Source organism: Paramormyrops kingsleyae, chromosome 7, assembly GCF_048594095.1.
Source record: "Paramormyrops kingsleyae isolate MSU_618 chromosome 7, PKINGS_0.4, whole genome shotgun sequence".
NCBI lineage: Eukaryota > Metazoa > Chordata > Actinopteri > Osteoglossiformes > Mormyridae > Paramormyrops > Paramormyrops kingsleyae.
This window is the reverse complement of record NC_132803.1, coordinates 29,762,445-29,789,483: the sequence shown is the minus strand read 5'-3', so window position 1 is coordinate 29,789,483 and position 27,039 is coordinate 29,762,445. Positions and strand designations below refer to the sequence as shown.

General features: G+C 50.8%; 1 protein-coding gene and 1 long non-coding RNA gene across 5 annotated transcripts; both read right to left on the bottom strand.

The window, feature by feature from the left end:
- Positions 1–1,026: 1,026 nt before the first annotated feature.
- LOC140592034 (uncharacterized) lies at positions 1,027–1,890 on the bottom strand. Its single transcript, XR_011992261.1, has 2 exons — positions 1,694–1,890; positions 1,027–1,210 (listed from the first exon to the last, which is right to left on the bottom strand). It is a non-coding gene; the product is annotated as an uncharacterized lncRNA (long non-coding RNA).
- Positions 1,891–4,331: 2,441 nt separating this feature from the next.
- Positions 4,332–26,514, bottom strand: LOC111835364 (hamartin-like). Of its 4 annotated transcripts, none has more exons than XM_023795593.2 (22): positions 26,438–26,514; positions 23,234–23,441; positions 22,112–22,215; positions 21,712–21,864; positions 21,456–21,600; positions 21,195–21,349; positions 20,584–20,657; positions 20,323–20,501; positions 20,136–20,236; positions 18,336–18,501; positions 17,968–18,086; positions 17,480–17,576; positions 12,959–13,042; positions 11,751–12,294; positions 11,613–11,656; positions 10,864–11,033; positions 10,543–10,725; positions 8,739–8,849; positions 8,354–8,476; positions 7,800–7,987; positions 7,328–7,501; positions 4,332–6,813 (listed from the first exon to the last, which is right to left on the bottom strand). In XM_023795593.2, the coding sequence occupies exons 2-22, from the start codon at positions 23,340–23,342 to the stop codon at positions 6,291–6,293; spliced, it is 3,546 nt and encodes a 1,181-aa protein (XP_023651361.2). In that variant the 5' UTR covers positions 23,343–23,441; positions 26,438–26,514; the 3' UTR covers positions 4,332–6,290. The 4 variants fall into 4 exon arrangements, with proteins under 4 accessions (XP_023651361.2, XP_023651360.2, XP_072570848.1 ...); XM_023795592.2 differs by having other exon boundaries at positions 23,234–23,444; positions 26,438–26,513; XM_072714747.1 differs by having other exon boundaries at positions 7,800–7,981; positions 23,234–23,444; positions 26,438–26,513.
- Positions 26,515–27,039: the final 525 nt, after the last annotated feature.

The window sequence follows — 27,039 nt, the reverse complement described above, 5'->3', positions numbered from 1 at the left end:
TCATTATCTGCTAATGACCCGAGGCAGGGCACGCCCACAGCCATTCACACGGAAAACAGTCCGGGCAGCATGCGTATAAGGCCACGCCCCCCGGTTTAAAAACACATACAGTCTAATGGTGCGTTCGTTTTTCTCTCGGATCTCGGAAATTCTGAGTTGAGTGAAATTATGGTGCGTTCGACTATTTCTCTCCAAGTCGGAACTCGGATGAAAACGTCACGAAACGTCAAGAAAAACGTCGCTTCCCGTCGGAAACACGCCTTTTTCATGACGTTGAAGTCGGACAAGATTTGCCCCAAGAGCCTCCCAGCAAACATGCCCCTTTGGGGCCCGTGTGGGGCCACTGCGGGCAGCCCGCTGTGGGCCCCATTACCGGCGTGAAATGCGGGGCACGTGTGGGCCCCACACTGTGGGGCCCTTGTGGGGCCATTGTGGGCTGCCCACACTAAGCAAAGTGGGCCCCATTGGAGCCCATTGTGGGCCCACACTATGCCCACACTTTGGGCCAGCCTACACATACATGCCCTGCATTTTTTGGCCTGCTGGATGCTCCCCTGTGGGCATACTGTGGGCACACTGTGAGGTGTACTGTAGGCACATTGGGCATACTGTGGCCGAACTGTGGGCACACTGGACACACGTGGGTAATTGTACTGCGGACACATTGGGCATACTGTGGGCAAACTGTGGGCACACTGGACACACGTGGGTTGTACTGCGGACACATTGGGCATACTGTGGGCAAACTGTGGGCCTACTGTGGAGACATTGGGAGGGAGGAAAGCTGTGAAGCCACAGTGCTCCAGTGTCCCCGTGGGCATGCTCTGTGGGTCTTTAAGAAATAACTAAATTAGTTTGGTCCTATACTGGCAGTATACCAGAACATTATTAAAGTGTATGCAGAATATTTGCACTTATTGATAGTAGCAGTAATAAACTACAAGTAATATGGTTCAAACACATCTGTTCACAGACAGGTTAAAAGAAGAAAACATTGAAAATTGAATACAAAACTGAGTATGTGGATTGAGTACAAAATATTTTTTTATTAAACATAACAATGAGCACATAACATTACATACATACATAATCTATATTAAATTAATCCTCTCAGTGTCCTTTTGCTCCTTCCTCCATCCCGGTCTCTAGCATTCCGCAGCCATGTTTTAATGTTCTGCTGATGTTTAGTTCAGTTGTTATATTGACTGCGCTGTCATTAAAAGAAACACATGAACACCATGAATCCTGTCAGTGTCCGTCTGCCCCCCCCCCCCCCCACTGTATGTAGATGTTATACGTATGACTAACACTACACATATTAAATAAAAAGATAATGTGAAAGAAATTCATAACTATTTACTGGTGAGACGAACTGCTTGTGCGGATCGAGATGCATGATTACAGTTTTGTTTAATTTTAGAAAGTGTCTTTCTTCAAAAAACCTGAACATGTATACTTAAGGTAGCCTAAATCATTACCACTGCGCATCAATATAGATGTGTATATATAAAGGAACGTTTAATACTATACATTACCTTATATTTAAGTATAACCTATATTTAGCCGATCAAGCGGATACGCGTTGAACTGACAAGAACGGAGCAATTTAACATTCATTGTGGTTTTCAACAACTCAAAATGCGGTTAAACTGAATGCGGCTAAACATGTATATTAATGTAACATTTTACTCACAGGGAGTACCTTTAAATCGTCCTATCAAGGGATGACCAATAGTTGTTTTAATTAGCTTTCGCTGTCGTTTCTCTCCTAACGGTCTTTCCGATTCGAAACGCCTGTCTCGAGATCGCGAGCTTCCCGCTGCACTCAAACGCCCAGCGCGTGTCCCCAATCCATCCATCCATCTTCTGTACCCGCGTGTCTTATTCAGGATCGCTGGGGGTTCGGAGCCTATTGCAGAAGCTACGGCACAGGGAAGGGGAATGTACGTGTCCCCAGTGACCACACAAAATAAATGGCAGGGCCAGAACACTCTCTATGACGGGATTGTTTTCTAACCCACAGCCAAAATGAGACACACAGCTTTAGATGACAATAATAATAATAATAATAATAATAATAATAATAATAACAATAACAAAAACTATCATTATTATTAATAATAATAATAATAACCATCATCATCATCATCAATTAATTAATAATGACCATCAACAACAATAATAATTATTGATGTTGCTGTTGACAGTAATGAATTATTAATAATTAATTCCATTAATCACTAATAATAATTAAATGCTATGGTACGTGACTGTGTGCAGTTCTAATTAGAAAGGGGCTGTCAGACAAAAATGCTGCAGGCCCTCAATGGGCTTACTCACAGAGGGCCTGTGCGGGTTTTCTGTGGGCAAGCCCAACTGTGGGCTTGCCCACAGAAATCCCACATGGGGGCCCCAAAGGGCAAAACTGCTGGGCCCAGCATGGGCTTGCCCAAAGGGGGCCTGTGTGGGTTTACTGTGGGCCAGCCCAACTGTGGGCATGCCCACAGAAATCCCACATTGGGGCCCCAAAGGGCAAAACTGCTGCGGGCCCAGCGTGGGCTAACCCGCATAGGCCCCACGTGGGATTAGTGTGGGTTTGCCCTGCCCACACTTGCCCACAGTAAACCCACACCTGCCCATGCGGGGCCCAAATGGGCATGTTTGCTGGGCTGTCACTTACCAGCCAATCAAAAAAAAAGAAAGGGCCTACACAATAGCCAATCAGAAAATAGTACTATTGTATCTGGGTAAAATACAGCACAACAACCAATGAAAAGGCATCCTGTGGAATGTCACTCTTGCCTGTGTTTAAAACTTGACAGCCCTGGGGTAAGTTATTAAGTCTTATATAACTCTTATTCTGATAATAATAAACTAATATTAGTAAATATTTTCCTCACTTCAGCTAGCTTTTGTCAGCTTATGTGAAACATTGGCTTTCAATGCCATTTACATAGGTTAGTGTAGCATGTAGATAACTCTGCTAACATGCTGCCTTATGTAGCAAACATGTTGTTTCCTGGTGGCTAAGATAATGCCTTATGGAGTTTACAGATGTTTGTAAATGTCCTAATGTATTTCACCTCGTTTTGGATAGCTTTAGATTATGGTTGCTAATATATATTTGGCTCCGTTTTGGTTAGCCTATAATACTGCTATCGGTAATGTTATTTAGCACAAACATTTCGGGTGTAAACATTTTTTTATTTATTTGTTTTTAGGAATGTGTCTGCATCACCCTTGCCTTCACCAGCACCTCACATCGGGACATGCATGCTAAATAAACCACAAACCAAGAAATATGTTTCTGTCCTCAAAGTATTTTCTTGTAGCACTTTCCTCTGTCCCATACCTGACTGAAAGGGGTAATTATACAGCTCATTATGCAGGTCTTTGTCTTCTCTGGTGTGAACTACAGCATTATTCATGAGCATTCCCACCTCCTCACATCCATTCCAAACAAAAAGTGTCTTAGAAAATTTAAATGGATGTATTGTTTTCTGTAAATGAGTGAGTGAGATGATTGTCACATCATTTTGAAGTAAAACCTCTACACTACAAGATCCAGGTCACAAAAGTCTTGTACACAAATGTCATGAATGTGTTTTGTGGTCTAATTTCAGTGACTTATTTTTTTGTTGTTTTCAAGAATCACGCATAACTGTTATTTTCTCCAATATAACGACTTGTACATACATGCTGCTCATATATTATTGTAGCCCAGTTTCTGCTGAATACAATGTTATCAGACTTTAGACATTTATATGTTTATAAGTAACTGAAAAATACACAAATGTCAGGACATGTCAGAATCTCTTCAGGGCTCCAAAACACCTTCAGACTCCTAAGGGTTAAAGAAAATATCATGGAATTGAAATGGTGAAATAAAATCAATTATTACAACATCTCTCTTCCATTCTGGTTCCTCACAAATAGTGTCATTAGTCATTTGCTCAAGCAAACTTTTGCAGTTTAATATAAAAACCCCACCAAGCTATGAATATGCATACATACACAACCCTTAAAAAAACATCAATCAACCACTTGTCCTGGACAGAGTTGCAGAACATTATACCCTAACATCCATCCATGGGGGGGGGGGGGGGACAACTTGGAGCTTGTCCCAGGCAGCAAAGCTGGAGTACACTCTGCACGGGATAACCTTACAGAACTATTCAGGGTTAATATCATAAAATTAAAAATGATCTGTTACATTAATGATGACAGCACTTAAACGAGCCACTGTGGATTATAATGGTGTCTTGCAACCTAGAGGAATTGTTGCCAAGGGCTGAGAGCTGCGAGATAATGGGCAATAACAACAAGGAGGCTGAGAGCACACAGTGTTTTTAATTTTTTGTTTTTTTAAATCGTTCACAGTTAAACACAAGCAACTGCCCTTTAAGAACGTCCTACCCCAACCAAACTCCCCTTCGGCTACAGGCTTGATTGTACCACGGAGTATCCGTATCAGTCACAGTTCCTTTCGTTTGTTTTTGTTTGCTGAATTTAAAGTGAATTGTTGAACATGCTTATGATAGCTTGGCAGACGGAAACAGTGCAGATATTTCAGTGGACAACAGGATTTCATCATTAAAAATAACAATAATACACTAGTGTTAATTTCTCTAAATATATGAAAACGTGAATGCTTTCCTATACTGCCTGGCTGAAATAGTAATAAAAATTATAATAAATAAAACATAAATCCAGACAATCTGAAAAAAAAATCATATCGCCTTGGAGTTCGATTCAGATGCTTTTGCTCCCGGTACATATTTGGCAACAGGTGACTCTGAGTTTGTCCTTGCATGTCATCGTTCTTTCTGAACTCTCGAAAGGAGCCCAGGGTCAGGGGACTGACAGGCATCAGTTCCCGGGGCCGGAGTATAGCCGCTGACCCAGCCCTTGGGTGTGAAAGCACTTTCTTACACGGCAGAGGGTTAAATTTCACCACCAATACCACTTATAGTAGAGTAAGTCCAAGCTTGAAAGCAAGACTGACGTCTACCAGGATTGGAGGGATAGATCCACACTGCTGACAGCCACAGGCACACCATGTGACTGCATTCATAGGTTAAAAAAAAGACCTGGGACAGCTGGAGCAAAGTAAGCAAAGAGGTATTCAGGTCTACAAGCAGGAAGTTGAATGTGTACTTGGCACTTGACATGTAAAAAAAAAAAAAAAAAAAAAACTGGGGAAGGTAAATGAACCAGGACAGGGCAGTCAAACGGATATGTGTGTAACAGTGAATCTCCAACACTAGGGGGCGGTAATGCAGCTGGCGGCAGGACAAGGCTCATTGTCTTATTGCTATGAGCCGGCACGATACGTCACACAGAGAATGCCCGAAAAGTTCCAGGTGATTCGTCCCCAGAAAGGAAAGAAAAAAGAAACACAAGGAACTGCCAATCGTACTGCCAATCCTCTCTGCCAGCCAGAATCCTGCATATTCTTCCGTTTTATTGCACGATGTCACCCAACCGACAGGTTTAGGTACAGTGCACCATGGGTAACCAGGGCGACCCTGATCAGCCGCAGTGAGAGGAACACTGCACCAGTGACCCTGCCCAGAGCAGATGTCCACCCCGCAGCGTTGTGGTGTACCACACAGCTGTCGAGCAGCAGAAGGTCAGGGGCTGTACTGGGGGGGGGGGGGCACTTTTTAAAAATGACCAACCATATAAAAAGAGCACCTTTAGAAGGTTCTGGGTTTCCTACAACCCGCACATACCAACTTGGCACTGCTATGCCCCCCCCCTTGACACTGCATACCTGCTCTGACACCCAGGAGCCCTTGTTTATAACACACTGTCCAACTCCCACATGTGGCATTTTCTAATACCTTAATTTTTGCTTGGTTCTGGCTTGTTTTTGTAATTTTTTAATTGGAATCCCATTCTTAAAAAATTCTAACTTAAATATAGGACACGTTGGTAAATTCGCAGACATAAGCTCTAAAGAAGCAGGGTGAACTGAATCCTTGGTGTGTCTGGGCTCTCCAGTCGGAGTACGGTGGCCTGCTAGGATCATTAGGAACGAATGGCCAAGCGGGCCGTACCATCAGAGCCCTGTCAAAAGCATGAGTTAAAGACCTCAGGGGATGAAAGAAGAAAGCGGGGAGGAATACAGAAAATGGTGAGGCTGATTGGTTGATAAATGTTATGCGGATAAGCAAACTGAAGCTCAAATCCTGCTGTCCACTCAAGGAATGGGAATCAACACTGAGTTCAAAGAGTCTCGCTTTGTCGGCCCCTGCCTGGGGCCCTTGGGGGCTCTTGGGGCCCCTCTAGCTGTGCTCGTGATGTGTCTCGTCATAGTCCATGATGCGAAGTTCCTGCTTCCTCTGCCGGGCAGAGCCAGGCCCAGAAATTGGCCCATCGCGGCTGTTGGCCCTCAGCACGTCCGGCCGGGCCTCCCTGGTGTGTGGCCCCCAGGCGGGCCTCAGGGGGTCCACGCACATCTCAGTCTTCAGCCCCTGGGAGAGGCCGGCCAGGCGCCGCGGGTCCCCGTCCCACGGGCCCTCGCTCTTGCAGCGAAGCAGCTCCTGCGCCCGCATGTCTAGGAAGCTTCCAGAGGTGGGACACGAGCTCACGGGGGACGGGGCGCCAGGACTCCCCCAGGGCGGGGGCGGCTCTACCCAGGCGAGCGGGCACCCCCCCCCACCATTCACAGAGCCTGGTGTTGGCAGGGGCAATAAAGTGCTAATGTTGCCTCTGTGAGGGGTAGCAGCGGGTGAGTTCACGTCCACTCTATCCTGGGGGGCTGTCTTCACCTTTGATCCCGGCAAGGACGTGTGATCCCCATCCATCCTGGAACAGACAAACAATCAGAGTTTATTTAGTAGATGCTTTTGTCCAAAGTGGCATTTTTGAGAAAGCAGGGTAAGACCATCCCTGAAGCAACTGGGGGTTAAGGGCCTTGCTCAGTGGTGAAGTCACTCTACCGACCCTGGGATTTGAACTGGTCACCTTCTGATACACAGTGTCCTAACTTGCTGAGCTACACACATGCTGTAACAAAGGGCCTGCATCATTTCTACACCAAGGGGCTATTCCACAAAGCAGGATTTCCTAGTTAGCTGGATAACTTAAGCCAAACGTGAAAACTGTCCAATAGAAGGAGAAGTAAATGACATTCCTTTTGGACAATCTTTACATTTTTCTTAAATTATCTGTCTAATGAAGAAATCCTGCTTTGTGGAACCCCACGCTGGGCAGCTACAAACAAAATTACCGTCTTAATTACTAGTAATTAACAGCTTTCTCCACCTCTAGGAAAGTTCATTTCCACCCAATAACCCACCACCACAAAGTGCCTCCTCACCTAGGAACAGAGAGGCTGTGGGGCTGCACAGTGCCCCCTGCTGGCACGGGGCCGCCCCCGGTGGCGGGACTCTCCACCTCTAGCCGGCTGTAGAGCTGCAGCAGCTCGGTCTGCAGGGCCTGCGTGACTCGCCTCTGGGCCTGGTACCTGCTCTCGGATGCCTGCAGCTCACCCCTGGGGGTGCGGTGGCGACATTCAGGGGAAAATGTCAGACATCAAGCTAAGTCCACCAAGCCAGCCCTCACAAAATGTGAATCAATAAAGAAACACTACTGAACAGACAATTAATAATACCATCTTAATCAAAGAAACATGTATCAGTATTGCGTTAACGGAAAAAAGTAGTTAAAGGTCATAACACATTTATGTCCAACTCTCAACATCACTGGCTTACCCATAAAGCACTGGGACAAGCGGCCGTGATTACAAGGGGAAATGACAAACAGTATTAGAACAGGGAGGCAGCCCGTACTTGGCCTGGGCCTTGACGTCCTCCAGAAACTTCTTCTGTTCCACCACCAGGTGCTCCTTCTTGGTCAGGTGGGCCTCCAGCTCGCCGATGCGCTGCTGGGCCGCCTCCAGGTGCTGGGCCTGCGTCACCAGGCTCAGCCGCAGCCGCTCCAGCTCCTTGTCCGAGGAGGCCAGCATCATCTGCTGCTCCTGCGGCACACGGGGCACACGTGCAAACCAGGTGGTGCAGCATCAGTCCTCGCGAAACAACCCCATTCCAAAACAAACCGTCTAAAGCAGCATACAAGCAGGTAAGCTCGGCAGAGAGCATTCCTGGAAGAATATAAATTATGGGTTTTGTTCAATCGCCAAAAGTTGATGTTAATACAAAGCTAATTATTTGAACCCACAACCTTCTGGGCACAGTCAAACACCTAAAAAGGGCTGAGGAAAAAATCAAAGAAGAAACAGAAAGTGAAGAAGTCAAACCAGTCTGACCCCAACACTTTCTCCATAGCGTCACAGTGCCCCCTCCCCCCCAGCGCTGACGGCCACTCTTATCCCCCCCGCCCTCACCTTGCTGGTGTCAGTGCCCGAGTGCTGCAGCTCCTCCATGCAGAGCTTGTTGACCTCCCCCAGCAGGAGCAGCTGCTTGTTCAGGAAGGCCATCTGCTGCTGCATGCTCTCACTGGTGGTCAACTGGGGGGGGGGGGCAAGGAGAAAGGTGAAAGGTCAAGGGGGAGGGGTCAGTTCAACTCATTATACGAGCATACTGGAGATAACCAATGTTTCCTTAAGGGCAGCTCCTAATGCCCACCTTGGAAATGAAAACGTTGAACTATGGTATTTTCACCCATCTATAAATTCTTCGCTTTGACATTCCTGCTGTCCATGTCTCCGCCCCAAATCAAAACAGAAGACCCCGCCCCCCCCGCACCCCCCGTCACGTAAGCCCCCTCACCTTGATGGACAGCTGGCTCAGCTGGTGGCCCATGTTACAGACCACGTTGTTGGCTTTCTGTAGCTCCGCCTCCAGCTTGCCCGTCATCTTCTGGCACTCCAGGAGCTTGCTCTAGTCGGGGAGGGGGGGCCGCGGCTTCTCATTACACTATGATCATGTTCACTATGCGGAAGGCTGCTTTATACGGGGGGGTTTCACTCAGCACGGAATTTTTCAGCTGCATGTTGACAGGCACATGATAAGCTGCTGGTTCCGAGTGTGGTACTGTATATGTGTGTGTGTGTGTGTGTGTGTGTGTCTGGGTGTGGTACTGTGTGTGTCTGTGTGTATATGTGTTTCTATGGTACTGTATGTGTGTGTGTGTGTGTGTGTGTGTGTATGGTTCCCCAGACATGTTCCTGAGTGTGTGTGTGTGTGTAGTTCCCCAGACATGGTCCTGAGTGTGTGTGTGTGTGTAGTTCCCCAGACATGGTCCTGCTGTGTGTGTGTGTGTGTAGTTCCCCTGACATGTTCCTGAGTGCGTGTGTGTGTGTGTGTAGTTCCCCAGACATGGTCCTGCTGTGTGTGTGTGTGTGTGTGTAGTTCCCCAGACATGGTCCTGCTGTGTGTGTGTGTGTGTAGTTCCCCAGACATGGTCCTGCTGTGTGTGTGTGTAGTTCCCCAGACATGTTCCTGCTGTGTGTGTGTGTGTGTGTGTGTAGTTCCCCAGACATGTTCCTGCTGTGTGTGTGTGTGTGTGTGTGTGTAGTTCCCCAGACATGTTCCTGCTGTGTGTGTGTGTGTGTGTGTAGTTCCCCAGACATGTTCCTGAGTGTGTGTGTGTGTGTAGTTCCCCAGACATGTTCCTGCTGTGTGTGTGTGTAGTTCCCCAGACATGTTCCTGCTGTGTGTGTGTGTGTGTAGTTCCCCAGACATGTTCCTGCTGTGTGTGTGTGTGTAGTTCCCCAGACATGTTCCTGCTGTGTGTGTGTAGTTCCCCAGACATGTTCCTGCTGTGTGTGTGTGTGTGTGTGTGTGTAGTTCCCCAGACATGTTCCTGCTGTGTGTGTGTGTAGTTCCCCAGACATGTTCCTGCTGTGTGTGTGTGTAGTTCCCCAGACATGTTCCTGCTGTGTGTGTGTGTAGTTCCCCAGACATGTTCCTGCTGTGTGTGTGTGTAGTTCCCCAGACATGTTCCTGCTGTGTGTGTGTGTGTAGTTCCCCAGACATGTTCCTGCTGTGTGTGTGTGTAGTTCCCCAGACATGTTCCTGCTGTGTGTGTGTGTAGTTCCCCAGACATGTTCCTGCTGTGTGTGTGTGTAGTTCCAAAGACATGTTCCTGCTGTGTGTGAGTAGTTCCAAAGACATGTTCCTGCTGTGTGTGTGTGTGTGTAGTTCCAAAGACATGTTCCTGCTGTGTGTGTGTGTGTGTAGTTCCAAAGACATGTTCCTGCTGTGTGTGTGTGTGTGTAGTTTCCCAGACATGTTCCTGCTGTGTGTGTGTGTGTGTGTAGTTTCCCAGACATGTTCCTGCTGTGTGTGTGTGTAGTTCCTCAGACATGTTCCTGCTGTGTGTGTGTGTGTAGTTCCCCAGACATGTTCCTGCTGTGTGTGTGTGTGTGTGTGTGTGTAGTTCCCCAGACATGTTCCTGCTGTGTGTGTGTGTGTGTGTGTGTAGTTCCCCAGACATGTTCCTGCTGTGTGTGTGCATGTGTTGTTCCCCAGACATGTTCCTGCTGTGTGTGTGCGTGTAGTTCCCCAGACATGTTCCTGCTGTGTGTGTGTGTGTGTTTATGTGTGCGTGTGTTGTTCCCCAGACATGTACCTGCAGCTCCTGGTTCTTGGTGTAGTACTCGTCGCGACCCTGCTGCAGCTGCCGGATCTGGCTGTGCAGCCGCGTCACCACGGCCTCGCGGTCCTCCCATAGCTGATGGTAGCGCTGCTGCTCCACCTGCAGGCTCTCCTTCAGAGACAGGATGTCCATGTTCTGCAAGTTCAGCTGGTCCTTCTGCCAGAGAGACGCATAAGCAGGTCAAGGCGAGTGGCGGCCGGCGGCCAGGGCCGGTTAGTGCCGACCAGACACAGCTGGGACGCCCAGAGAGGGGCAGGTGGTTTAAGCTCAGGGCCCCCACACTACGGTCAGTACCATGGCACTGTTCTGTTCCTCGAGCGCCGTGGCCTTGATGATCCGCCGCAGCAGACGGCGGTTGCGGACGGCGTGCTGTTCCCGCTTGTAGCGCTCGTACAGCAGCTGGTTGTGCAGCAGCAGCAGCTGGCTGCGCAGCGTGTGCAGCTCGTCCAGGGGGGCGGAGCCTGCTGGTGGCAGAGAGTGGTACCAGGACAATCAATTAACACAGCCTTTAGAAAACGAGAGGACCGGATACAGTATTCCTCTACTGCAAGCCTGACTATATTAGTGTACAGAAGCAATTAATCACCAAGCTATCCCATAATCAGAGCAAACATGTCTACCTTATTAGAGGAGCCCCCCATACCACGATTAAATATATATAAACAAGGTTTCTCTTGGTATGTCTGGCAGATGGTGCCCACCTCTTTGAAGCAATTATTAGCGTTAATTAATAAACTGCTCATAACAAGACTGTCGAGTGAATTTCTATGAAGAACAATGAGGGATTCAGAAGGCGGGCAGTTAGCCTGACTGCAGTGCCATTATCCCGGGACTGACCAGCAAGGAACAAGATTTAAGTGCTGAAAAACAATCGTGACGGCATCATCAAGTGAATCCCGGCCTGGCTGCCGCTAGTCGATGGTCCTGAATGTGCTAACGGCAGTCAGTAGAGATTTCCCCACGGCCATGTGTCTGGGATGAATGACCATACAGGAGGGTTAAGGTTGGTTTTCCGCTTTCCCCGCATCAGTAGCACTGCTTACCTCCGAAGTGTGTCCAGTCGGCTGACTTGCTCAGCAGAGGCAGCCTGCATGGCGGCAAACACAAGGGGGCGCTCAGTTATGGTGATTGCCTCATTACCGCTCCTTCCTGCCACCACTCTTTGAAGGAGATCGGCTCACCTCTTGAGCGCCTTGTCGTGGGCATCCTTCCCCTGCTGAACGAGGCGATCCAGCACCTCCAGAGGCGATGGGGGCGTGGGGGGCCCAACGGAGGGCCCTGGGCCCGCCTCCTCGCCCTCCTCTGCCCCCGCCCTGCGCAGCGCCTCTGACGTCCTTCGTCTCACAAAGTGCGGAGCGGCTTTGGGCAGTGCCAGGTCAAACAAGGCCTCATATGATGGGGTTGCAGCCCCACAGGGGCTGGGGAAACAGATCACAGCCTTATTTGGGGCCTCTGCCTCGTCTTCGGGGGCTGGGGGGCTTTGCTGGTTGGGCACGGGGCAGTCGATGGGGGTGAACAGGTCTGGCGCCCCCTCTGGCCTGTCAGTGCCAGACGTAGCCTCGGCGTGGCACTCGTGGCTCAGGCTCAGCCCCAGGGCAACCGGGCCAGGTGCCTGGCTGCCAGTCAGTGTCTCGGTGGTGTGGCAAAAAGGAGAGTCCAGCCCCCACTGTGAGGGCAGCTGTGGCGGGTCCTCCGTTATCTTCAACAGCTCCTGCATTAAGGCATCTGTCAGGGCAGAGGGGCAGTCTTAAAGGGGAGGACAGGAACAGAAGCAGGCAGCTGTCATAGCAGAGGGGCAGTTTTAAAGGGAAGGCCTGGAACAGGAGGAGGCATCTGTCATGGCAGAGGGGCAGTCTTAAAGGGGAGGACTGGAACAGGCATCTGTCAAGGTAGAGGGGCAGTCTTAAAGGGAAGGACAGGAACAGGCATCTGTCAAGGTAGAGGGGCAGTCTTAAAGGGAAGGACAGGAACAAGCATCTGTCAAGGTAGAGGGGCAGTTTAAAGGGGAGGACAGGAACAGGCATCTGTCAGCACAGGGAGCAGTCTTAAAGGGAAGGACAGGAACAGGAGCAGGCATCTGTCAAGGCAAAGGGGCAGTTTAAAGGGGAGGACAGGAACAGGCATCTGTCAGCACAGAGGGGCAGTCTTAAAGGGGAGTACAGGAACAGGAGGAGGCCTTTACTCACAAAGAGCAGAACGGAGGCTGGCAGGATGCTATAATTAATGCTTTAGTGTGGCAAATGCTCTCATGCCGTGTCTGCTCATAATAACGGGGGATGTCGCTGGGATGGCAGCAACTGCTCTGAATGTTAAACATGAACAGCCCAACCCCACCTGCCCACCCCATCCCCACACACACACACACACACACACACACACACACACTCACCCTCCTCCTGCTCGGCACTCTGCTGCTCCTCGACGAAGGACGACAGCTCTGTCAGCGTCATGGGTATGTTGTCGCTGCTGTTGTCTGATTGGGTGAGACGGGGGGGGGGAGGGGGGTTACCAGGAGACGAGGACACTGGGTAAGACGGCTTCCAACAGCCCCACGGGCTCCACCCACAACGAAAGATCTCCTGGCTGTCATTCCCTCTACGCTCTTAATTAGCCCTGATTAGACTGCAAGCTGAATTAAATGCCAGAATCAAAAATCAGGTAAAGTGAGGCATTTGTTGAAGCAGCCAGCTTTCACTCATATTAATATTTAGAGCAGAAGAGTATCTCTCTCAAAAACACAGTAAAATTGCACATTTTCCTGCCATTATGAATAATAAAAACCATTTTGATTGTTTAATATGTATAAGTCTTTGTTTTCAACCATTTCTCCTGTTTAAATTTTCTGCTTAATTGACTAAAAAAGAAACTAGGATGGTCGAGAGGTAGCAGCATAAGGTCCATTAAGGCTGCACACCCTCCATATACCCCCAGGCTAAGCCTGCACACCCTCCATATACCCCCAGGCTAAGCCTGCACACCCTCCATATACCCCCAGGCTAAGGCTGCACACCCTCCATATACCCCCAGGCTAAGCCTGCACACCCTCCATATACCCCCAGGCTAAGGCTGCACACCCTCCATATACCCCCAGGCTAAGCCTGCACACCCTCCATATACCCCCAGGCTAAGGCTGCACACCCTCCATATACCCCCAGGCTAAGGCTGCACACCCTCCATATACCCCCAGGCTAAGGCTGCACACCCTCCATATACCCCCAGGCTAAGCCTGCACACCCTCCATATACCCCCAGGCTAAGGCTGCACACCCTCCATATACCCCCAGGCTAAGGCTGCACACCCTCCATATACCCCCAGGCTAAGCCTGCACACCCTCCATATACCCCCAGGCTAAGCCTGCACACCCTCCATATACCCCCAGGCTAAGCCTGCACACCCTCCATATACCCCCAGGCTAAGCCTGCACACCCTCCATATACCCCCAGGCTAAGCCTGCACACCCTCCATATACCCCCAGGCTAAGGCTGCACACCCTCCATATACCCCCAGGCTAAGGCTGCACACCCTCCATATACCCCCAGGCTAAGCCTGCACACCCTCCATATACCCCCAGGCTAAGCCTGCACACCCTCCATATACCCCCAGGCTAAGCCTGCACACCCTCCATATACCCCCAGGCTAAGCCTGCACACCCTCCATATACCCCCAGGCTAAGCCTGCACACCCTCCATATACCCCCAGGCTAAGCCTGCACACCCTCCATATACCCCCAGGCTAAGCCTGCACACCCTCCATATACCCCCAGGCTAAGCCTGCACACCCTCCATATACCCCCAGGCTAAGCCTGCACACCCTCCATATACCCCCAGGCTAAGCCTGCACACCCTCCATATACCCCCAGGCTAAGCCTGCACACCCTCCATATACCCCCAGGCTAAGCCAACACACCCTCCATATACCCCCAGGCTAAGCCTGCACACCCTCCATATACCCCCAGGCTAAGCCTGCACACCCTCCATATACCCCCAGGCTAAGGCTGCACACCCTCCATATACCCCCAGGCTAAGGCTGCACACCCTCCATATACCCCCAGGCTAAGGCTGCACACCCTCCATATACCCCCAGGCTAAGGCTGCACACCCTCCATATACCCCCAGGCTAAGGCTGCACACCCTCCATATACCCCCAGGCTAAGGCTGCACACCCTCCATATACCCCCAGGCTAAGGCTGCACACCCTCCATATACCCCCAGGCTAAGGCAGCACACCCTCCATATACCCCCAGGCTAAGGCTGCACACCCTCCATATACCCCCAGGCTAAGCCTGCACACCCTCCATATACCCCCAGGCTAAGGCTGCACACCCTCCATATACCCCCAGGCTAAGGCTGCACACCCTCCATTATACCCCCAGGCTAAGCCTGCACACCCTCCATATACCCCCAGGCTAAGGCTGCACACCCTCCATATACCCCCAGGCTAAGCCTGCACACCCTCCATATACCCCCAGGCTAAGGCTGCACACCCTCCATATACCCCCAGGCTAAGGCTGCACACCCTCCATATACCCCCAGGCTAAGGCTGCACACCCTCCATTATACCCCCAGGCTAAGCCTGCACACCCTCCATATACCCCCAGGCTAAGCCTGCACACCCTCCATATACCCCCAGGCTAAGGCTGCACACCCTCCATATACCCCCAGGCTAAGGCTGCACACCCTCCATTATACCCCCAGGCTAAGCCTGCACACCCTCCATATACCCCCAGGCTAAGGCTGCACACCCTCCATTATACCCCCAGGCTAAGCCTGCACACCCTCCATATACCCCCAGGCTAAGCCTGCACACCCTCCATATACCCCCAGGCTAAGGCTGCACACCCTCCATATACCCCCAGGCTAAGGCTGCACACCCTCCATTATACCCCCAGGCTAAGCCTGCACACCCTCCATATACCCCCAGGCTAAGGCTGCACACCCTCCATTATACCCCCAGGCTAAGCCTGCACACCCTCCATATACCCCCAGGCTAAGGCTGCACACCCTCCATATACCCCCAGGCTAAGGCTGCACACCCTCCATTATACCCCCAGGCTAAGCCTGCACACCCTCCATATACCCCCAGGCTAAGCCTGCACACCCTCCATATACCCCCAGGCTAAGGCTGCACACCCTCCATATACCCCCAGGCTAAGGCTGCACACCCTCCATTATACCCCCAGGCTAAGGCTGCACACCCTCCATATACCCCCAGGCTAAGGCTGCACACCCTCCATATACCCCCAGGCTAAGCCTGCACACCCTCCATATACCCCCAGGCTAAGCCTGCACACCCTCCATATACCCCCAGGCTAAGCCTGCACACCCTCCATATACCCCCAGGCTAAGGCTGCACACCCTCCATATACCCCCAGGCTAAGGCTGCACACCCTCCATATACCCCCAGGCTAAGGCTGCACACCCTCCATTATACCCCCAGGCTAAGCCTGCACACCCTCCATATACCCCCAGGCTAAGCCTGCACACCCTCCATATACCCCCAGGCTAAGCCTGCACACCCTCCATATACCCCCAGGCTAAGGCTGCACACCCTCCATATACCCCCAGGCTAAGGCTGCACACCCTCCATATACCCCCAGGCTAAGGCTGCACACCCTCCATTATACCCCCAGGCTAAGGCTGCACACCCTCCATATACCCCCAGGCTAAGCCTGCACACCCTCCATATACCCCCAGGCTAAGGCTGCACACCCTCCATATACCCCCAGGCTAAGGCTGCACACCCTCCATATACCCCCAGGCTAAGGCTGCACACCCTCCATATACCCCCAGGCTAAGGCTGCACACCCTCCATATACCCCCAGGCTAAGGCTGCACACCCTCCATATACCCCCAGGCTAAGGCTGCACACCCTCCATATACCCCCAGGCTAAGGCTGCACACCCTCCATATACCCCCAGGCTAAGGCTGCACACCCTCCATATACCCCCAGGCTAAGGCTGCACACCCTCCATATACCCCCAGGCTAAGCCTGCACACCCTCCATATACCCCCAGGCTAAGCCTGCACACCCTCCATATACCCCCAGGCTAAGCCTGCACACCCTCCATATACCCCCAGGCTAAGGCTGCACACCCTCCATATACCCCCAGGCTAAGGCTGCACACCCTCCATATACCCCCAGGCTAAGGCTGCACACCCTCCATATACCCCCAGGCTAAGGCTGCACACCCTCCATATACCCCCAGGCTAAGGCTGCACACCCTCCATATACCCCCAGGCTAAGGCTGCACACCCTCCATATACCCCCAGGCTAAGGCTGCACACCCTCCATATACCCCCAGGCTAAGGCTGCACACCCTCCATATACCCCCAGGCTAAGCCTGCACACCCTCCATATACCCCCAGGCTAAGGCTGCACACCCTCCATATACCCCCAGGCTAAGGCTGCACACCCTCCATATACCCCCAGGCTAAGGCTGCACACCCTCCATATACCCCCAGGCTAAGGCTGCACACCCTCCATATACCCCCAGGCTAAGCCTGCACACCCTCCATATACCCCCAGGCTAAGCCTGCACACCCTCCATATACCCCCAGGCTAAGCCTGCACACCCTCCATATACCCCCAGGCTAAGCCTGCACACCCTCCATATACCCCCAGGCTAAGGCTGCACACCCTCCATATACCACCAGGCTAAGCCTGCACACCCTCCATATACCCCCAGGCTAAGGCTGCACACCCTCCATATACCCCCAGGCTGTGCGGCCCGATGGTCGTCTATCAGGTAGGAAAACGGGCCCTTCAACCAGGTGGATATACGTCCAGTTTATGCACCAGCTACATTTCCTCAGTTCTGTCTCCATGTCTGTTATCACAGCCAATAAGCCAGCGAAAAATCTAAATATTTATAGATGACTCCGCCTCCTTGCCACATGCTTCCTCTGCTGACCTCCTGTCTCGACAGCCTCCATGTGACTCCTCTCCAGCTCGCTGATTGGCTCCTGTCTCACCAAGCCAGGCTTCAGGTACTCCAGGGATCTGTTGTCCTGCAGATTAAATCCTTCATCAGGTTCCCATTCTAGATATACATACACAGATATACGATGACCTTTGCCAAGACACACTGAGACTTCCTGCTTCCTGTGGCACAAGATATTCTGCTGTATACAACTTGTCTTGCAATTACATAAGATTCAAATTCTTCCAATTTCCATCATCCATCCCCATTCACCAGTTAGCCAAATGAATTTTACTAAAAACTTTTAAATAGTATAACTTTTGAACTAAAACCAGAATAATAAAAAAATTCTAGGACATTTACGCACTCCCGGATTGACACTTCTGTGAAGGCCTCACGTCACAGTACACAGGAAGAGCCCCACCCATGATTTAGAGAACACCAGCTTGGTCCATCCAAACCCATATCCGCACATGTACCTTGCGTGGGGGGCTGGAGGTCCCAGATGAGCGGGAAGCATTTGAGAACACATCCGAGAGAGTTGGGGGCGGAGTGGCAGTCACGGGTGTGGAGAACGAGGGCATCCCTTTGCTGCTGCCTATGTGGGAGAGACAGACAAAACTAAATAAACAACATTCATATGCAGGAAACCAAAAGGGACAAAACAAAATTCAGTGTCTCTCAGTGCATGTAGCCGCGGTTCTTAACTACATTTTTACGCAGGGACAGTTACAGGGACAGAGATTCATCTGTACCAACACAAGATGAACTTTCCATCAGGGTGCCATAACTATCAGCCATGTGCCACCAGGCAGACATCAGTCAGACACGGAGCTGAACACCTCACCCAGGGTCCCGTGGATGCGGCCTGGGAAGTTAGAGGAGCTGCGCGTCGACTCGGCGATGCCAGTGGGCGAGATGCCGCGTGAGGGAGGGGGCGTGGTCATGCCGCACACAGAGGCGGGGGTCCAGAAGGGGTCCTTCAAGCCGCAAGAGTTGTTGAGCTCGCCAATCTGGGAGTGAGAGAGAGACACACACAGGGAAGAGACATACAAATAGGGAAGGAGAACAACACATGAGAAAGGTGAACAAAGAGGACACACATCAGGCAGATAACTAAAGGGTGGGAATTCGACAGCAAGAGATAAACAGCAATGGTGACACCACAACCCACTCAAACAGTCCAAACCAAATGGCAGAACCACTCAGACAAAGGGGTGCTGGGAACAGCTGCAGATCGATACAGCGAATCACAGGAAACTGAAGGGACCCGGCCGTCAACCTCAAGGGGGCGCACTAGACACGGGACCCGGCCGTCACCTCAAGGGGGCGCACTAGACACGGGACCCGGCCGTCACCTCAAGGGGGCGCACTAGACACGGGACCCGGCCGTCACCTCAAGGGGACGCACTAGACACGGAACCCGGCCGTCACCTCAAGGGGACGCACTAGACACGGGACCCGGCCGTCACCTCAAGGGGACGCACTAGACACGGGACCCGGCCGTCAACCTCAAGGGGGCGCACTAGACACGGGACCCGGCCGTCACCTCAAGGGGACGCACTAGACACGGGACCCGGCCGTCACCTCAAGGGGGCGCACTAGACACGGGACCCGGCCGTCACCTCAAGGGGGCGCACTAGACACGGGACCCGGCCGTCAACCTCAAGGGGGCGCACTAGACACGGGACCCGGCCGTCACCTCAAGGGGGCGCACTAGACACGGGACCCGGCCGTCACCTCAAGGGGGCGCACTAGACACGGGACCCGGCCGTCACCTCAAGGGGGCGCACTAGACACGGGACCCGGCCGTCACCTCAAGGGGGCGCACTAGACACGGGACCCGGCCGTCACCTCAAGGGGACGCACTAGACACGGGACCCGGCCGTCACCTCAAGGGGGCGCACTAGACACGGGACCCGGCCGTCACCTCAAGGGGACGCACTAGACACGGGACCCGGCCGTCACCTCAAGGGGACGCACTAGACACGGGACCCGGCCGTCACCTCAAGGGGACGCACTAGACACGGGACCCGGCCGTCACCTCAAGGGGACGCACTAGACACGGGACCCGGCCGTCACCTCAAGGGGGCGCACTAGACACGGGACCCGGTCGTCACCTCAAGGGGGCGCACTAGACACGGGACCCGGCCGTTACCTCAAGGGGACGCACTAGACACGGGACCCGGCCGTCACCTCAAGGGGACGCACTAGACACGGGACCCGGTCGTCACCTCAAGGGGACGCACTAGATACAGGACCCAGCCGTCACCTCAAGGGGACGCACTAGACACAGGACCCGGCCGTCACCTCAAGGGGACGCACTAGACACAGGACCCAGCCATCACCTCAAGGGGGCGCACTAGACACAGGACCCGGCCGTCACCTCAAGGGGACGCACTAGACACAGGACCCGGCCGTCACCTCAAGGGGACGCACTAGACACGGGACCCGGCCGTCACCTCAAGGGGACGCACTAGAGACATGCTTCATGTAGGGCTACCTTCATCAGCATAGCATGTTTTCTTTGCTGTCTTTTAGAAGTAGAGAGAAGGCCATGCGCCCTCTCGCCTGACCGATGTCACTCACAGGACTGTGGACCGGATGCCGAGTCGGCGTTAGCGCTCGGTGACCGGAGGGGTCTCACCTGGTGCCGTGAGCCCTGGGGGCTCCGGTAGGGGGGCTGCATCCCTGAGAGTGAGGTCATGGCCTGTCGGGGGGTGGAGAACAGGGTAGAGGACGAGCTCCCTGGAAAAAGAGCGAAAACGACGCTTCAGTGTCCCCACCCTGAATGCCCGACCGGGGAGGGGGGGTCAAAAAGTGGCGTTACTGACCGCAGCTGCTGTGGAAGTCGGCGTAGGGGCTGGAGCCGCAGTCCAGGTGGCGCAGAGGCTGGGGCGCAGAGAAGTGCTCGGGGGCCGAGGAGTAACCCTCCTCGCAAGACGCCTCCTTGGGGTCCAGGGACACTTTGGCACATTCGATGACGATGTCGTGGATCTCGTACCTCTTCCACCTGCGGCGGGATGCGGGAATTAGGGACCTGAGGCCCATCCCTTTCACCCGCCCCATGGTGGGGGAGGGGCCGCCACACTGACCTGGTAGGGTCCAGCTCGTGGTCCTGGGTTCCAGTCACTAACTCGGGGTGTATCCGCACGTGTTCCAGCATTGGCTGCAAACAAACGCACAGAAACTAAAAACAAGCATTCAAAAGGTGCATGAAGACCCAAGAAAAACAAGGTTCCTCTGCATCATCTCTACAGTCATAACTCACTGTAATACAACCCAAACCACTGGCCGATGCCAGAAACTTCGACTTAGGCAGAGTTTTCCCCAAAGACACTTTGATCTAACAGTTAGCATTAGAAACTAGACAAGTACGTTCCTGCGTACATATCAGCTAAACACAAATGTTTCAAAAGTAAACTCTATATGCCAACATTAATAGTTTAACCAGAGACTGAGTCCTGTCAGCGAAATGCATCACTGTGCATATCGGATTCCTGCAAGATACTTGCTAAACAGACCATGACAGTGAGCTTCCCACAGTGCCCATTCCTAGCTGACTAATCTTCATGCCATCTGCAGTCAGACTGGCGATTTGCACGTATTACTTAACAGCGTTCTTTTACATGGCAATGGGAAGAACTTCTTGATTGTTTCTACGGTAACCCAAACCAAACCAAGTCCATGGCAGCTGGATACTTACCTTCACCACCTCCTCGAATGTGTCCATGTTCTCCTTCATGCTGTAGTGGGAGCGGAGGTAGGAGACGAAGTTACAGGGGTACATGCCGTACAGCCTGTGGAACAGTGAGTACACGCTGGCGTGCAGGTGGACCAGGTACACCTCCGTCACACGACCTAGGGGGAGACGGAAGCCGTAGTTTCAACCCGCACAGCAAAGAAAATCAGCTCCACGGCGAGCAGCTGAAATCTGCTGCTTCCTCTACATCCAGATGCTGCTCACCTGAATTTTTCAAGTTCCAAGCAGCCAGACGGCCAAAAATATCAAAGAACTCATACAGCTGCTGCTTGCCAGGCTGAGGGATCATGGGCAGGAGAATGATCAAGACAAGGACTCCAGTTATGAGGACCACCACATCTGTATCAGTCTTTTGGGGGGGAGGGAAAGGGGGAGTGTTAACTAATTACCAGCATTTCACCGCTGAACAATTAACCTCCCCAACAAATACACATGAGATGAACTACACTTCCCAGCATACCTTGAGGCATTTAAGCAGTGAGAGGAGTAGCGGGAAGCGGGCGATCTTGTGGATCCATGACGGCTCCTTGCGCACAACGTGGCCCAGCAGCGTCAGCGTGTGCAGCCGGCACGCCCTGCTGGCCATGCACTCGTTCATCTTGTCCAGGAGGTGCTGGCCGAGAGAGAGAGCTGCTCTTTAAAAAAGGGATGTGTTCCCTCTGGCACCGTGCGTTTAGCCTTAATCACACAGCAATTCAGGCACGAGAAGACAACAGCATCAGCAAGAGCAACAAAGTTAATTTCCAGGAACGTTAGTGAAATGTCACCCGCCGGCCTGCTCTTTTCGTAAGAGTTGGAGGGCATGTGTCTTGTAGGAAAGCGGCTTGGTGGGCGGCCGATCGAGCATGAGAGTCGCTCACCTTGTCATGGGGTTCCCTGACGGAGGACAGGAAGTGCATAGCCTCTGTGGATCCGGTCTCCAAGTAGTAGTCCACCAAGCCGTTTACCAGCACAGCCCCTCGGTCTGGCACACAAACAGTAATGAGACATAAAACTTTCACCACTTAGCACAACTCGCCTTCCATTTCCCAAGAAATTCCAGGTGCATGAGTCTTAGTCACCCCTGCTCTGCATTCAAATTGGCTATATGTGCTTTAACCAATAGCAGATTCCCTATATAGAGAAGCACATACAGAGCTGTTACATTCTTGCTGATAGGTGGGAGCAATGACCAGTCGCGGATAAGACAGGGTTTCTTCTGTTTGACTAAAGGGTTAAGGACAGGGAGTCAGGGCTCTCACTAATACGCAATCTGAAAAGGATCACAATGACTCTCTGTGCACAAATTTTCCCCTACAATGTTAATCTCACAATCTGCCTGTCAGCAAGCAGATGACAGCTGACACACGCTCCCTGCTACCCCCCCCCCCCCCCCCTTCACTTTCCTGTTGTCCTTTCCACTGGTACCCTGAAGAATAGCTAAAGACCAGCCCAAAACTGCTGACAGGTCAGCAGAGCTGCCCTACAGCCGTCACTGGAGACTTTAGCAGATAAGCACCACTTCATGCTAATTAGTTCTGCTTTCAGGAGCACCAGTTAGAATCCATCCATGAAACAACTAAGCATCAAATAGGTATCCAAAGCCAAATTTTAGCTGAAAAAATGTTAGGCTGTTGATGAGAGTCAGTGACTGCCAGTCAGACTAATGTGTGATACAGCCGGACACGACTGAAGCCTACTGGCTCTGTTTTGGCCGATTGAGCATCCTGATTTGCTGTTAAAGCAAGCTGGTGAGACCGAGTTCTAGGATTGGGCTGCATGTCAACTGTCACCTCAAGTCGCATCAGTGTGTTCCAGCGCAAATGTACATAATCGTTAGGAGGGGAGGGAAGCTGATCATTCGTCAGCCTTGGCAGGTGCTTGAGATCCAGGGACCACTCAGGAAGATGACCGCAAGCTATTAAACTCCTCAAAGACCATTGTTCTAGGATTTAATGCTCACTATTTGGAGTGAAAGAATGCCACAGCCTCCCGCCCCCCACCTTGGTTGAGGTGGTCTCTGATGAGGTCCTTGACCTCCTCCACCTGATGAAGATCTGAGGACTCCAGAAGGGGGAGGAGATCCCCCATGTGGGGCTGCTCTCGGGCCATGGGGTCACGCAGGCGGGCGCAGGAAGGCTCCGTCGCGTGGTCACGGTCGTCACAATGCAGTCCGTCCCAGGACCACCTGCCAACAGCGACCAGGCACCTCTGCTGAGGGAGAAGAGGATCTTCTAACCATAAAGCAACCAAAATTCATTCTGACATCATTTCCTGCTTTGCTCCAACATTTAGTTACTGATAGTGCTTTACGGGAATTACGGGAAAAATTGGGGCAAGGGGGAACAAACACTCAAAAACTCCATAAGTAACAGACAGGACAAAAAGACAAGAACCTGAAAAGAATGACAGCAGGGTTATAAAAATAAGCAGCAAATAATCCACATGCTTAGCTTTTCCTCCGTTTCGCTAGGCTGTGTTCTGATTCACATCGCAGCACTTGAAGTTGCTCCAGCTATAGAACTTTGTTTAATTTTTGCGGCATCATCTCTGACAGTGTGCAAAGTCGATTCCTTTATGTCTGTTGCTCTACCAATATCACATGACATCTCATTCCATTCAAAACACTTTAATATATCAAGCTTCTCCTCAAAACTCAAACTTTTCCTTTCTCACTTCCCGCTTGGCTTTTTTTAAACCAGGGTGCTTAATGGTACATTATAATAAAAGTTAACAAATGCGGAAGAAGAGCAAAACAAACACTTGAGGATAACACAGTGGTGAACTGGTCAAGTCACTGGGTGTTTCAGGTGTGTGCGTTTCACGGGGGGGGTGTTTGTTGCATTTCACCTTCTGCTTGTTGCAAATAAAATTACAGAAACGAAAATGTCGCTTTTGCACTTCTAAAACACATTAAATGGGAACATATTGTATTTACCACAACAAAAGTCATAAAATACAAAGTAAGTGGAAATCAACAATATTCTGGCCTGCCTTTGGAATTCATGGCATCATTAAAGACTAATGAAGTGGAGGTATTCTATAGCCATGCCCTAGTTCTATATTACAGTTCATCCTCAATGTCATGGTGGGGTTAAGGCTCTTTACTGGCCACTGTTGTTCCATGAAACAATGCACATCTCCAAGTGGCAGCCCCTTCCTTGTCACGGTACTTTTCAACAATTTATTTATGGTATAAAAAAAAATTTTTCAGCAACTTTTAATATAAACCGTTTTTTACGTTGACTCGTACTAATAACTACTGGATTACACAGCATGCAACTTCTTGTGATACTGTGCAAGATCTGCTTGCCGCTTACATGCAGAAATACATGGGCTCCGTTTGCGCATCGTCCTAGAATTGCGGTCCTGAAACTGCAGCTTCCGGTACTGCAAGAACATACTATTGACCACAGGTGGAACGGCATTTGTAGAATATACAGCACTTTGCCAACGACTTTCAACTAAAAACCCATACGACAACTAAACCCGCAGTGCTATTCACCTCCTGCAAAACATATGGACGCCCACAGACGAAATAAATAGGGAAAAAGCGCACCGCCTACATTCATGAGATACCATGGGCTGCTTGGTTTAGGTCTGTCGTTTAATTTTATAATTTGAGCCGCAGCTGCCGCAGCGTGGATTTGACAGACAGGCTCAGATGGGAGCCGCCGCACGCAGAATGGCGCTTCTCAGAAATACCCCCAGACAAATGGCAACTTCATCGTGCGCAAAGGGTGCGACCCATCGTAGCTCCGGCAGGCGGGCATGTGCCACATTTCACCCACAGCAACTGATTTACGACAGCCATGTGAAGGGAAACCTTGTACTGGGAGAGGAGGCCAGTTAAACTCCAGGGTAAAACACAAAAAAGGAATTCAGGGAGCACAAATGAGAATTATTAACAAAGAGTATTGGTATGTGTTGTTTTGGCAATATTTTAAATAACATTAATACTTGGTTTATTTAGGTCTTAAGTTTTCCATTACTTTAAAGAAACTTAAACAACTATTTGAATTAAGGATCAAGTACTACCTCAATCTTAAATCAGTATCTACACGCCGCAGGTTGGAAGGAATTACTTTTAAAATACCATGTCGCTTTATATTTAAACATGAGTTGCTAAATACAGCGTAAACAATAAATAAAACTTAGAATAAACAGCTATCCTATTATTACAGCATGCATATCATAACGCGCTGCAGGAAACCGCAACATTTACGAAGTTTGCCGTCGTCTGCACGAGGACACAGTGAGGAGTGACGCAGCCTGATAGTGAGCAGCAGGCGCGCGGGGCGGCAGTGTGCACGTTTATGGGGGGGTGGGGGATTACAAAGCTTAATAAAATGTTTTTGCAGACCGCGGACTTGAGCCGAAAATGCAGCCAAGTCGTTTGCAGCCTCTTTCCGTATTAATCCAAATGCAAATGTAAAAAACAAGAAAAAAATACTCCCAGACCTGAAACGTCGCTTCACAGAGACGTTCACGTGAAATACCGCTTGTAGAAGCTTATAAGAACTAAATGAATATTACACACGTTTCTCTTCAAATTAAACTTTATTATGTATGCATTTAATGGTCTGCCTAGTTGACTATTAAGATGTACGTTCATACGGATGTTTTGATATATCCAGTTAAACAAGTATGATATGCATTATAGTTACTGAAAAATGACCATGTAATAAAATAAACTTGTCAAATTGCCACTACAGTGAACAATCAACCTGGTAAGAAAGGCTGTATGGAGCATTCGTCGGTGCTGGAAACACGTTACTGACAGTGTCGCCAGCTGCTGTAAACAACCCGAGGAACAAAGGGGCGCAACTCGCTTACATCCGACTAGCTTAACGGGCAAAGTGAAATGAGCCACGACACGCGCTGAAAAGAGACGACAACATGTCCCGAACCTGCCACCGACTTGCAAACTAATCGGACCGGGACTTTGCGAGGTACCCGATGAGGTAGCCAGCCTGGCAAGCAGTCAGTCACCCAGCCTGCCTGCCTGCCAGCTAGCCAGCCAGCTAGCGGGTCAGCTAAGGAGGGATTACCTAGCTGGCAGCGCAACTAAAAAACCATCACTTTGTCAGTGATGACAGCGCACCACAAAAACAACGGCAGCGACGTAGCTAGCATCGGCGCTGTCCACCAACTCAGAAAAGAAGTTTTAACAATTTGAAGCGTAGTAGCAAAAGAGACCTGTTTACCTAACAGAGCAGCTGCACTCCACAGGGCGCCGCCATCTTGGGCCGCTCACAACCCCTCCCTCCGCGGTGCTCCTCCGCCGCCGCACAGGCAAAATAATCCCTGACGCACACAGCTGATTTCCCATCCCCTTGCAAACCTTGGAGTTGCAATGCCCATATTAACCCGATGCTTTTATTTATTTATTAGACAGTCTTTTGTCTACTCTGTATAACCCAATTTTAATATATTCTTTAACCCGTGCAGTCGAAAACTATTCACTTTTTTTGCATGTGGTGTACGTTTGAATGCTGTACTGGCAAAGGTATTAGCAGTGGGTGAGTCAGGATGCCAACTGGGAGAAATAAGTGCTGTGAAGGGAACTTCTTTATGCTGTTGTGCTATCTGGTATCAAAAAGAGGAACAGTGAAATAAGATAAAATACCACTGTCTTATTACACCCGTTTTAAGAAAAATTGCCAACTCATCATGTTATTACATTTAAAACTAGTTTGTATTATCATCAGCGTTGTGTCACGTTATTAATCGCTTCTCGTAAACCAATTGCCCGCCGTACTGACCAACCACACACATTTCACAAGCCCTGCGGACAGATAGGACGCTG